The sequence below is a fragment of the Chiloscyllium plagiosum genome, unplaced genomic scaffold, assembly GCF_037043375.1.
Source record: "Chiloscyllium plagiosum isolate Xiang-an unplaced genomic scaffold, Cpla_swu_hap1 HiC_scaffold_26, whole genome shotgun sequence".
Taxonomy (NCBI): Eukaryota; Metazoa; Chordata; class Chondrichthyes; order Orectolobiformes; family Hemiscylliidae; genus Chiloscyllium; species Chiloscyllium plagiosum.
In genome coordinates, this window is record NW_028270164.1 from 14,651,720 (window position 1) to 14,664,696 (window position 12,977).

The 12,977-nt window shown below is 43.0% G+C and overlaps 1 protein-coding gene across 1 annotated transcript in view; it reads right to left on the reverse strand.

Annotated features, from left to right (window-relative positions):
• Positions 1-6,007: 6,007 nt before the first annotated feature.
• Positions 6,008-12,977, reverse strand: part of LOC122563089 (glutathione S-transferase Mu 1-like) — a 29,260-nt gene continuing 22,290 nt past the window's right edge. Inside the window, exons 7-8 of the mRNA XM_043716502.2 lie at positions 7,579-7,689; positions 6,008-6,195 (exon numbers count right to left, since the gene is read on the reverse strand). Coding sequence (XP_043572437.1) covers positions 6,106-6,195; positions 7,579-7,689 — 201 coding nt within the window. The 3' untranslated portion in view covers positions 6,008-6,105. The remainder of the gene's footprint in view (positions 6,196-7,578; positions 7,690-12,977) is intronic.

Here is a 12,977-nt window from a genome sequence, read left to right on the forward strand (position 1 = left end):
TCAGCCTGCAGCAATGGCAGAGTGGGGACTCCTGGGTGTGTTAGGCCCAGAGCATGGACCCTTGCAGCAGCAGCAGCAATGAGTCATTAACTGCGTTGGTGTTGGTACCCAGAGTGGAGGCTCCCGGCTGTGCTAGGCCCAGAGTGGATACCTTGCAGTAGTTCCGGAACTGCTTTTGGGATCCCGGCTGGTGAATATGAATTTGATTTAAATACTTTATTTCTTCTTTTGTATCTCAAATTGGCCCTGGATTGTGGTGACAGATCACTTTCACTGTATCTCCCTAGATAGATGTGACAATAAATCATTCATTCATAAACCATTCATGTCAGTACTAAATGATTTACACCCACATCTTTACACCGTGATCCTTGATTCTGGAGTCCCTCAGAGATCGAGAAATTCTTTGCTTACCTTGTCCAATCCTGTCAGAATTTGATAGTTTCTGTAAGATCCCCTCTCATTTTCTCAACTCCAGTGAATATAGTCCTAACCAATCCAGTCTCTCTTCATATGTCAGTCCCAGCATTCCAGGAATCGGTCTGGGAAACCTTTGTTGTACTCCCTGCATAGCCAGCTATCCTTCCCCGGGTATGGAAACCAAATGTTGCCAGTCCCCTGTGCGCAATGTCCATGCATTTGTTCTGTCCCTCTGGTAAATTTGCCCGTTTCATTGGAAAACCTTTAGCATTTACATAGCTTTTTTCACCACCACTGAATTTTTTTTTTAATTTATTCACAAAATTTAGGCATCACTAGTTAAGCCAATATTTTGAGAGTTTGGAAGGTGCAGTTTCCGGTGGGTTGGTGAACTTCTACAATCGAGAGTGTAGTGCTGGAAAAGCATAGCAGGTCAGGCAGCATCCAGGAGCAGGAGAATCAACATTTCGGGCATAAGCCCTTCATCTTTGTCCTGGATGATGTCAAGTTTGTTTTTGTGTTTCAGAGCAGCACTCTTCCAGGAAGGTGAGGGGTATTCCATCACACTCCTGATTTGTACCTTGTGGATGGGAGACAGGTTTTGTGGAGTCAGGAGGTGAGTTACTTTTTTTTTTCTTATAATCCGCACACTACCGCCTAACTGTGGTAGCACTTATATTTTCCCCCGCACCCAGCTTGTGTGTGTGCAGGTGTGAGACAGTGAAAGACAACAGGTGTACAAATCTTTATTTTCACCACCAGAAGTGGCCAGTGACAAGCAGTGCCCTTCTCAGAGGATAATGCTGCGTGATCAAATAGTGAGGGGGAGGGCAGGGATCAAATCAGAGTTGGAGGGGGAAATAATACACTCCACTCCCTGTAGTGCCCACCTTTTCCTGAAAATCTCGAGGGTTTTGGTGGACACTGTGTGCTTCTTCTCCAGTGACACCCAGGCTCTGACATGACGACGGAAGGGGGGCAGGCAGTCGGCCATAATGACCCCCTCCACGGCCCGCTGCCTGGACCTGTTGTTACCAGTTTGGCCAGGCCCAGGAGCAGACCCACAAAGAGGTCTTCAGACCTGCCCTCCCCACTCCGTAGCAGGTGCCCAAAAATCAGAGGTGTGGGACTGAAGTGCAACCAAAAACAGAGGAGCAGGTTTTTAAGGAAATCAAAAAGGGAGGCAAGCACCCACACCCAATATACACATGATCCATGGACTCCACAGCACCACAGAACAAGCAGTTGGGCTGGGTGTCCATGAACCACCACAATCTGTGGTTGCAGGGGACCCCTGCATGCATCACCCTCCACCCCAGATCCTCAAAAGGGGGAGGACTCCCACAGAGAGAGCCCTCCCCTGGGAATCTCCACCACTCGGTGAGGAGGTGAGTTGCTCACTGCAGGTTCCCAGCCTCTGACTTGCTCTTGTAGCCACAGTATTTGCATGGCTAATCCAGTTGAGTTTCTGATCAATGGTGTACCTAGGATTTTGATAGTGGGGGGATTCAGTGACGGTAATGCCATCGAATGGCAAGAAGTGATGGTTAGCCCCTCTATTGTTGAAGATGGTTATTACCTGGCATTTGTGTGGCACGTTTTTTGCAAACTGTCAGCCAAAACATGAATGTTATTCAGGTCTTGCTGCATTTCGATATGAGTTGCTTCAATATCAGAGGGATCATGAATGGTACTGAACAGTATATGTGGTCAGTGGTGTCGGCCATGAGTATCAAAGGTAGTCAATGAGATATTAGTCAAGTTGGCTGCTTTTTCCAGCATAGTATAATTGGTACCCCATACTGTATCACCACTAATTAAATACCTTTGCTCACACCTATGTTATGGGAAACTTGGCACTGGGATTTTTTAAGAGAATGCCTCTTCTATTCACTGTCCATCTCGGTTCTTTAAAGGAGAGGACTGCTAGCGGCAAAAAATATTCTGGAAGTCTTAGTTGATTGGCATGAATGGAAGTCTGAAAGTTGGCTGAGAGGATGATGTGACTCCACAAGGTAACTTCTGAGCTTAAGTTGCTTTAAAATCTACCAGGCCATAGTCAGTGTTTTTCACTCCATGAGGGCCAATTGCCTGGTCCCAGCAATCCATTTATGCATAGCAAGCTGCCACAGATCACAATGGGAAGAGCAACTAATTTCTTTTGGGCGGCTGGTGATGTTGACTGAGGGACAAACACTGGTCAGGGTATCAGGAAGGAATCTCTTGATCTTTGAAACAGTACGCTCACTACGTTTGTGTTCATCAGAGAGCGTGGACAAAGACATGATTTCAAAAGATGGCACCTTCAACATTGAACTGGAATATAAACTTTGTAGGTGTTTTTCTGGGATGATCATATCGAAGTTCTGTTACATGAGTTGAAACCATGACTTTCTGATTCCAAGTTGTGTGTGTTATTAAGTCACAAACTACTCTGCACAGGATAACGTTTTGGTTTTAAACAGTTAACACAATCTCCTTAGACCGTGGCAACATATAATTACACAACTGACAAAAGGGAAAAAAAGATCTCAGAGGGAGGGGAAACAAAACTTCAGTGGAAGTGTTCAGAAGTATCCCAGGGTATAGGCCCTCCAAGAGGTGCACTGGGGATCTGAATCAACAGTGGGAACAGTATCATAACACGGGCTGAAAGTAACACCGGGAGGTCCAGGCACTGAACAGATTGGTGTTCAAAGAGGAATTTTTAAATCAGTAGGTTAATGGATAGATGTGGGTCACGCTTGACAGGAAACGAAACTCTGCCGATAGGAATGTGGACGGATGGGTTTTGAAAAAGCAGCAATCTGTGAAGAGCAGCCACAGCTTGTGAAAGGTCACCAGTATTCGAGCCCAGAAGGGAGAAGTGCAATGCAGCAACAAAAAGTAGCAGGGATGACATGGGACTGACAGGGGCAGATGGTCTGCAGAATGAAAGGGGTTCGAGAAATAGCTCCAGACTGAAATAGACACGACCATTACAAAACAGTTTCAGCATCAAACCACTCAGGGGAAGGAATGGAGTGAAGCTAAAGCTGGAGAGATTGTGTTGAGGGCTGGAAGGTCATCGTAGTAATAGTGGGTAGACATAGTATTGACTGTGGTGGTTCTGTTGTGATATATAGCAATGGGAACAGAGCTGGACAGTGCCAGAGGTGGACAATAAAAGTAAAGTAATGGGAGAGGATTTACTAGTTACTAGTGTCAAATATCACAGAGGAATTATCCCACCACAAAAGGAGATGGGGATTTACTGGTGATCCTGACCGCAGTTGGGCTGGGCAATGGGCTTGTGTGGACTCCCATCCTTCATTGCAACCCACCTTACAATATCTACTCCACCCTCAAACTCTCTCTCTCTGCAGTAGAAATCCTGCAGGAAATACTTGATTTCTTCACTAGACTGTCCTCCCTCACAGTCTCAAAACACACAAGGCCACACGACGACTTTCTTCCATCTCCATTAAAGTCACAAACACTAGCTCTCCCTGAAATTGTAATCAAATTACCAACTCTAACTTCAGAGCTTCTACTCAACACACTGTGATTGAAGCGTTCTATCGTTCACAGGATGTGAGCATTGCTGGCGAGCATTTATTTCCCATCCATCATTGCACTCCAAGGTCTTGATTAGCTCCCATCTGAAACAACTGAGCAACCTGCTAGCCCATTGCAGCAAGATGAGTCAATTAAATAGCTTCAGGCCTGGAGTCACACATGGAGTATAGGAAACAAAACCTGTTCTTTAAGAAGCACATCAGTGAACCAGATTCATTCTTAGAAAAAAAAAGAGATGAGGGGGGGACCTGATTGAGGTTTACAAAGGGTATGGACAGGGTGGATAGAGACAAACTTTTTCCCCAGGGTGAAGGATTCAATAACGAGAGGTCACTCTTTCAAGGTGAGGTGTGGAAAGTTTAAGGGGGATGCACATGGTAAATACGTCACACAGAGGGTGGTGGGTGTTTGTAACACGTTGCCTGCAGAGGTAGTAGAGGCAGGCACGGTAGATTCATTTAAGATGCGTCTGGACAGATGCACGAGTAGGTGGGGTTCAGAGGGATACAGATGCTTAGGAATTGACCGACAGGTTTACACAGTAGATTTGGATCGGCTCAGGCTTGGAGGGCCGAAGGGCCTGTTCCAGGGCTGTAAATGTTCTTTATTCTCTGTTCTTATGGTAATCCAATAGCAGGTTTTAAAGGGGGGGGGGGGGGGGCAAATGGTTTAATCCAGTAAATACTTAACTTTTTAAAACAATCTGTATTAAACAGCCATGCTTAAAATAACTTCTACAATTAAAAATTCAAATTTGCATTTATCTTAAAAGAATGTTGCAAAACTTGAAATGGTTCAGAAGAAAAAAAATTCAAGGATATTGCCTGGGTTGGAAAATTTGAGCTATAGGGAGAGGTTAAATTTCCCTGGAGATTTTCCCTTCAGTTAGAGGCTGAAGGGTGACCTTATAGAAGTTCGTAAAATCACGAGGGGCATGGATAGGATAAATAGACTAGGCCTTTTCCCTGCAGTGGGGGAGTCCAAAACTAGAGGGCATAGGTTGAAGGGGTAAGACTTAACCAGGGACCTAAGAAGGAATTTTTTCACATAGAGAGGGTGGTGCGTGTATGGAATGAGCTGCCAGTGGAAGTGGAGAGTTGGTACAATTACAACATTTAAAAATGGCATCTAGATAGGTATATGCATAGGAAGGGCTTCGAGGGATATCACAAATGCGACTAGATTAATTTAGGACATCTGGTTAGCATGGATGAGTTGGATCTGGTTAGCATCGATGAGTTGGATCTAAGAGTCTGTTTCCATGTCTCTATAACCAGGAACCATCACAACAGCACCATCTACTGGACAAAAGAGTGTGACAACAAGCTTTCCCTCATGTCTCAAGTTTCAATTTTCAGAAAGTGTTTGTAAGATGCAAATCCCAACAGGTTGGAGTGACCAGGGAAGTAATAAATCCATGTGAATGTAATGTACATGTTTCCAACCAACAAAAAAAAAAAATGTGGAACTGGAAACAATTCTGAAATCCCCTCCTGGTTGTCAAGCTTCCCCAGCACCACATCTATCAGAAATATACAGAGTTTCTGTTTTTTGTTCACTCATGCTATGTGGGTTATTGATGATGGGCAATAAATACTGGCCAATCACTAGTTGCCCCTGAGAAGGTGGTAGTGAGCTGCCTCTTAAACTGCTGCAGCCCACATTACCCTAACTTACAAATATTACTGTTGTTAGCATCTATGTGATGTAGACTCATTCATCATCTCTTTAATAGCTCCTTTCTATGTTCATTCCCATGAAGAATTAATTTAACCACATAGAGGAACCTCGATTATCTGGCAAGATTGCAAGGTCCCGATGCTCAGCTAAACTGTGTTATCCAGTATTCAATTATCCAGAATTTGATTAACTGAATGAAATACACCCCGCCCATATCCTTTGGATAATCGAGATTCCTGTCTGTCCTAACAATAATTTTAATAAATTTTTCTTGATGGGCTGAACACAAAGGATCCCATTCATTATACTTTATAAAAGCATTAAATTAAAACCAGGACTGGATGTGCAATATTTTACAATTCATTTGAACTTTAATTAAAGTTTTCCAAAAAAAAGCCTTTTTTACTGATGCATTTCAGTAGCCTGAGAAAAATGTCAAATTCTTCATTACTTGTGACCCCATTTGGCCATTTTATTATTGAACGGCCCCTTCATAAAGCGGTCAGATTTCATATATGCTGCGATCTTCTCTAAAGCCTGTAAAAATTAATTTTTAAAATTAGATAGCTATCGAAACAATAATCACTACATATTTTGAAATGCAAAATTAAAAGCATGAAGAATTAAAACATAAGAGCTGCACAGTTCCCCTTAAAAGGAACGCCTCATCATTGTCCTCAACAGCCAGTGCAGACAAGAATGGAGCTTCCAAAAAAAAATTGGTGCAACTTTAAAATCTAATTTCAGGGGTCATTGGTGAGTGGGCTCAGGACTCATGTCTTGAGGTGACGCAATGAAGATTGACTCTCTTGCAGCTACATCTTTTTGTTCTTACTGGATTACAGCCACAGTTGAAGGTTTTTACTCTAATTCATTGTAGAGTACAAGTGACAATAAATCATCATCAGTTTAGCTCCCTTCTTGACTAGGGCTCAGCTTTTGCTCAACCCTTGCATAGCTGCACAGCTGAGGCCAGGAACTGCAGGGGGCTGCCGAACACAATACGTTTTATCAATCTTAGCTTGCATTATTGCGATAATTCAGCTATTGTAGAAGATTCACTTCCCACGTTACTCCCATCGCTACAGGTCAGCAGTTCAATAATCCTCTCATTTTCAAGTTATCACTGATGAGAACAAAAACGATCAATTCAATGTGAAACATAGCAAGTTCAAAACGTAGAAAGTGATACAGTAGAAATCTTGACTTGCAAAATAGGAGTTGGTATGTATATCAATTACACCATGAGTAGGTCACTCAATTTAACTTGTATTTGTCATACAAGCTTTCTCCTGTATTTTTTCATTCAATCCCATCAAAATCCTATTACTTGATCCCTCACCCCTTCCTTTCAGAAGGTCTGAACTATTTGCCTTAACTACCTTTGTGGTGGCACATTCCCGATCTTAACCACTCTTGGTGAAAAGGTTTCTCCCCAGTTACTCACTTGGATTTTAGGACCCCTAATTCTGGGCAATTCTCCTCTCATCAAACCACTTCATTTTATTCTTAAAAACCCCTTTATTAGAACACCCCTCAACATTACATTTCAAAATACAGCCCTAGACTGATCAATATGTCCTAATAGTTTTACTAACACTTTTTGGCACATATATGTACGTAAAGCATGAAGATTAGAGACTGTCTGACCTAAAATAATTACAAAAAAAGGAAAGGACCAGTTGGTCTGTTAACTCCTTTCTGCAATGGCATGGTGCAAACTTCTCTAGAGCACTACAGATCTGGAGAACTGCATGACTATTCGTAGGTTCAGGAGGACAATCCCAACAAGTTAGATAATTCAGTTCAAATGAACATGCTGTACATTTGTTTTAAAGACCTACTACTGGAATTAGAATTGCATTGTGGCACAGCAATCAAGCCTTTTGCTAATAAGCTGCTTTAAACCCCATTTATTACCTCAAAGTGGTCCACAAAATCCTTCAGGTTTTGAAACTCATCCAAACACTTGGATTCAAACACACGATGCTCATCCAAGAGTTCATACATTAGGAAATCCACAAAAGTAATCTGTTAGGAAGAATTTAAAAGAAAAAAAAAGTTTAAAAAACCGTTCTCTATGAAGCTTACAATGAGATTCTGAATTCAGAGAGAGTGGCTCCTCCTCAAATTCTTAACACCGTCTATTCATTGGACGGTCAATTCTATTGGTTAAAGTAACTCAGTGGAATGCCATAAAGTCCAAATTAGTTTCTTTATCCAAAGCTGCATTTTTTATATTTGTTTTACTTCATTCACAGAAAACGGGAAAAGGCCATTATTTATAACATCCTAACTTCCTTTTTTTTGCAGGGAGTTAGCTGCCTTTGGAACCAGTTACAGTTCATGTTGACAATGATGCTCTCACACTGCACTATGTGGCAGGGAGTTCTCTCAAACATTTTTTGTCAAATTTCGAAAGGACTCACAAGGGTCTTCTTAAGCTGTTAACTAAAACTCAGGTGGGACATTGAACACTCATGTAGTACAAGGGATTCAGATCCTTTTAGGGTGGCTCAGTGGTTAGCACTGCTGCCTCACCGCACCAGGGTCCCAGGTTAGATTCCAGCCTCAGGCGACTGTCTGTGTGGAGTTTGCACATTCTCCCTGTGTCTGCGTGGGTTTCCTCCCACAGTCCAAAGATGTACAGGTCAGGTGAATTGGCCATGCTAAATTGCCCCATTGGTCAATTAGTCAGAGAGAAATGGGTCTGGGTGGGTTACTCTTCAGAGGTTCGGTGTGGACTGGTTGGGCTGAAGGACCCGTTTCCACACTGTAGGGAATCTAATCTAATGTCAGTTGTCTGACAGGACTCCCTGACTAAATTGAACACTGAAAACAGAGAGAATATGTAATTTGTATATTACTGATGTAGAAACAAATACCTCACTTGAAAAGGGTGGACATTGGCAATCTGTAGCAACCTTTTCACTATTTACATTTGGAAATCATTCATCTTCAATAGCTTCAGGGCAAGGGACTGGTGCTGGTTGTATTATACTGTAGCTCAGCATGTTACTGAACCAAATCCTGTATATTGCCCAGTCAAAGTTAACTAAATGCCCAGAAACATATATGTTGTTCCACTTCAGATGGACTTCAGTGAAGGACAGAACTGGAACCTAAACCTTTACACACCTAAGCCTATGTACAGAGAGGCACACTGCTAAATCCAACAATCTCTCTCTCTCTCTCTCTCTCTCTTCGTCTGTTACTATAGATTGCTTGCTCTTCAATTTTGGGGAATGATTTGGGACAAGCAATGCTGGACCCTCAAATTAAAGTCCAGTGTGATGGGAGCACAAGATAGATCTCGTCAACTGGTCATTATACACCTCTAGAGCAAATGGGACTTGAACCAGGCATTTTGGCTCAGAGATACGGCCACTACCACTGAACCAGAGAAGCCCCCTTCCAAGCACTGGATTCCAGGCCTCGTAATCCAGCGCCACAGAAGGAGGCTACTCAGCTCAGCATGCTTTCACATTTTTTCAAGCAATTTAGAAAGATTTTCTGTTCAACTGGTTCAGAGACATCATTACAGACCTCTGGAGCAAATGGGATTTGGACCAGAGTGTTCTGGCTCAGGAGGTTAGGACAGTGGTATTATCACTGGACTGTTAATCTTGAAAGGGCTCAGAAAAGATTTACAAGGGAGGTTGGAGAGTTAGCTATAGAGAGAGGCTGAATAGGCTGGGGCTGTAAAGCATCAGAGGCGGAGGGTGATCTTGTAGAGGTTTATAAAATCATGAGGGGAATGGACAGGGTAAATAGACAAGGTCTTTTCCCTGGGGTGGGGGAATCCAGAACTAGAGGGCACAGGTTTAATGCAAGAGGGGAAAGATATAAAAAGGGACCTACAGGGCAACTTTTTCCACACAGAGGGTGGTAAGTGTATGGTATGAGCTGCCAGAGGAAGTGGTGGAGGCTGATACAATTACAGCATTTAAAAGGCAGCTGGATGGGTATGTGAATAGGAAGGGTTTAGAGCAATATAGGCCAAATGCTGGCAAATGGGAGTAGATTAGTTTAGGATCTCTGATCGGCGTAGACAAGTTGGACTGAAGGCTCTGTTTCCATGCTATACATCTCCATAACTAATGACCCAGGCAATGTTCTGGGGACCCAGGTTTGAATCCAGCCATAGCAGATGGTGGAATTTAAATTCAATAAATATCTGGAATTAAGAGTCTAACGATGGCCGTGAATCCATTGGAGATTATTGGAAAAACCCATTTGGTTCACTATGTAGTTTAGGGAAGGAAACGGCCATCCATACTTGGTCTGGCCGACAAGCGACTCCAGACTACACACCAATGAAGCTGACTCTTAACTGCAATCAGGGATGGGCAAGAAATGCTGGCCTAGCCAGCGATGCCCTCATCGCGAGAAGGAGTAAAAAAAATTACCACTGCACCACAAAAGCACCTTGTAAACACGAGCATGCCTCAGGTATTTTCAAGGATCAATGTTTTCACACAGGGTGAAACAGCTTCAAGAAAAAGGTGCTGAAATACCTTCACAGAGACTGGTATCCTGTCACCAAGTCACCCTTTATTTACATGTGCACAGCTAAATCAGAGCCAGGCCCTAGAGTCATAAGTATGTCTCAACTTCATGCACAGCAGCTGAAATCCATTAACATACAATTACCAAATCTTATTCCGCTATTATTCAGCTTTTTAGACATGCTGGAGAAAGGTTTTAATCTTAACAGTGAGCAAACAAGGAATTCTGGGAGCCTCGACACAGAATGGGCTAAGAGAGAAGGGCAAAAAAGTAAAAAGAGGACTAATACTTAACATGACTGTAGCTGGAGCCTTAACAAAGGGTGTACTAAACCATGGTGTATCTTTAAAGCTGCAAATAATGCCACAAGACATTCATTGGTTTTGTTCAACAGCAGGTTTCGAATGCCTTTGAGAGCTGATAGTCTGAAATTTATTATTCTCTAACCTGTCCAGATCAGCCTGGGAGCAAGTTATTTCTGGGGAAGAAGATTGCATTACAATGCTTAACCAGAAGTTTTAGAATTAGAAAGAAAAATGAAAAAAAAACTGGTAAAACATTTTAAATCCATTATAAAAATGGTTTTACTTTTACAAATTAACAGCGTCTGTTTTTCCTGCACCCAAAGTACTGAATTATTTTTTATTCACTTGTGAAGAGTCCTTAAGTTAGTGGCCATTTGCCTTCTTGATCCACTGCAGCCTGTTTGGTATCGGGACACCCACAATATATTTACAGAGGGTGTTCCAGGAATTTGACCCAGTGACGCTGAGGGAATGGTAACATAAGAGCAGGCGGTACAGTGGCTCAGTGGTTAGCACTGCTGCCTCGACCTGGGTTCGATTCTAGCCTCGGGCAACGGTGTGGAGTTTGCACATTTTCCCTGTGTCTGAGAGAGAGAGTTTCCTCTGGGTGCTCCAGTTTTCTCCAAAGATGTGCAGGTTAGGTGAATCGGCTCTGCTAAATTGCTCATAGTGTTCAGGGATGTGTAGGTGAGGGTTGTTAATCAGGAGTAAATATTGCTAATAGGGTAGGGGAGTGGGTCACTCTTTGGAGCGTTGGCGTGGACTTGTTGGGCCGAAGGGCCTGTTTCTACACTGTAGGGATTCTAATATGTCGGGTGAGGATTATGAATGGCTTGGTGGGTTCCTTGGAGGGGTGGTGTTCCCTTGTACCTGCTGCTCTTCCAGGTGGTAACAATCACAGGTCTGAAAATTTGTTTTTGCAGAATTACATTTTATTTTGTTCAAAAACTGCACAAATCCATGTAAAACTCTATAAAACTATGCAGAGGGTTGTCAGGAGAAAAAGGTGAGGACTGCAGATGCTGGAGACCAGAGTTGATAAATGTGGTGCTGGAAAAACAAAGCAGGCCAGGCAGCAGAGGAGCAGGAGAATCGACGTTTCAGGCATAAGCCCTTCTTCAGGAAGGGTTTATGCCCAAAATGTCGATTCTCCTGCTCCTTGGATGCTGTGTGGCCTGCTGTGTTTTTCCAGCACCACATTTTTCAACAGAGGGTTTGTCAGTCTGACTTAGCATTAGGACACAGACAGACTTCACACCTATTGTTAGAAAAACTGAGCTATCTTGAGAATGTAATTTAATGGTAGTTCTGGGATTTACAATCAAAGAACAGAAACCAGCATATCCTATTATAAAAAAGGTGGAAGATTTGATCTAAAATTATTTAATTTATTACATCACCATGACACCGGACTCCTTTGGCTATAAATTCTGTGAGCACGATCTTAACCTCCACAACCACCTGATTAAGGGGTTGTGCTCAAAAGCTGGTGCTTCCAAATAAACCTGTTGGGCTATAAATCTGGTGTGGTGATTTTTAGGTTTGAAAACAATGCTCTTAAAAAGGAGCCTCGAAGCGTGTTCTCAAGGAGCAGCTTGTAGATGTTACACATCACTGCTACTGATCTTCAGGGATGCAGAGAGTGGATTTTTGTTGATGTGGTGCCAATCAAGCAGGGGCTGCTCTGTTCTGGATGGTGTCAAGCTTTTTGAGTGTTGCTGGAGCTGTACATATCCAGGCAAATGGGGAGTGTTCCATCACACTCCTGACTCATGCATTGCAGATAATGGACAGGCTCTGGGGAGTCAGGAGGAGAGATACTTGCTGCAGGATTCCCAGTCTCCATGCTGCTCTTGTAGCCATTACAGCCAAGGAGTGATGACTAGATCATCTTTTGTTGGAGACAGACACTCCCTAACATTTACATGGAGCATGTTTCTTGCAGCTGGTCACCCCAAGTCTGGATATTATCAGAGTCTTGCTGCATTTGGACAGGAGTATCTGGGGAGTTATGAATGATGCTGAACATTGCCAGAAGCAGGGACGTTCACTGCACATTCTGCTGAAGGGGACAGTGAAGCAGCAATTTTCTTTTAAAAAAAAAAAATCAATCATTCACAAGGTCAGGACATTTATTGCCCATGCCTAATTATGCAGAGAGCAGTTCAGAGTCAGCCGTATTGCTGTGGGTCCGGACTCACACATGCATCAGACCAGGTAAGGATGGCAGTTTCTTTCCTTAAAAAGCATGTCAGTGAACCCCAGATGGGTTTTTTCCAACTATGGTTTCCATGGTCATCATTAGACATTTAATTCCAGTTAAATTTTACAGAATGTAAATTCCACCATCTGCCTTGGCTGGATTTGAACCAGGTCCCCAGAAAATTACCTGGGTCTCTGGATTAACAATCTTGTTATAATACCACCAGACCACTGTCTCCCCTTGAAGATGGTTGGGCCTAGGACACTAATCTTGAGGAACTCCTGCAGAGATGCCCTGGAGTG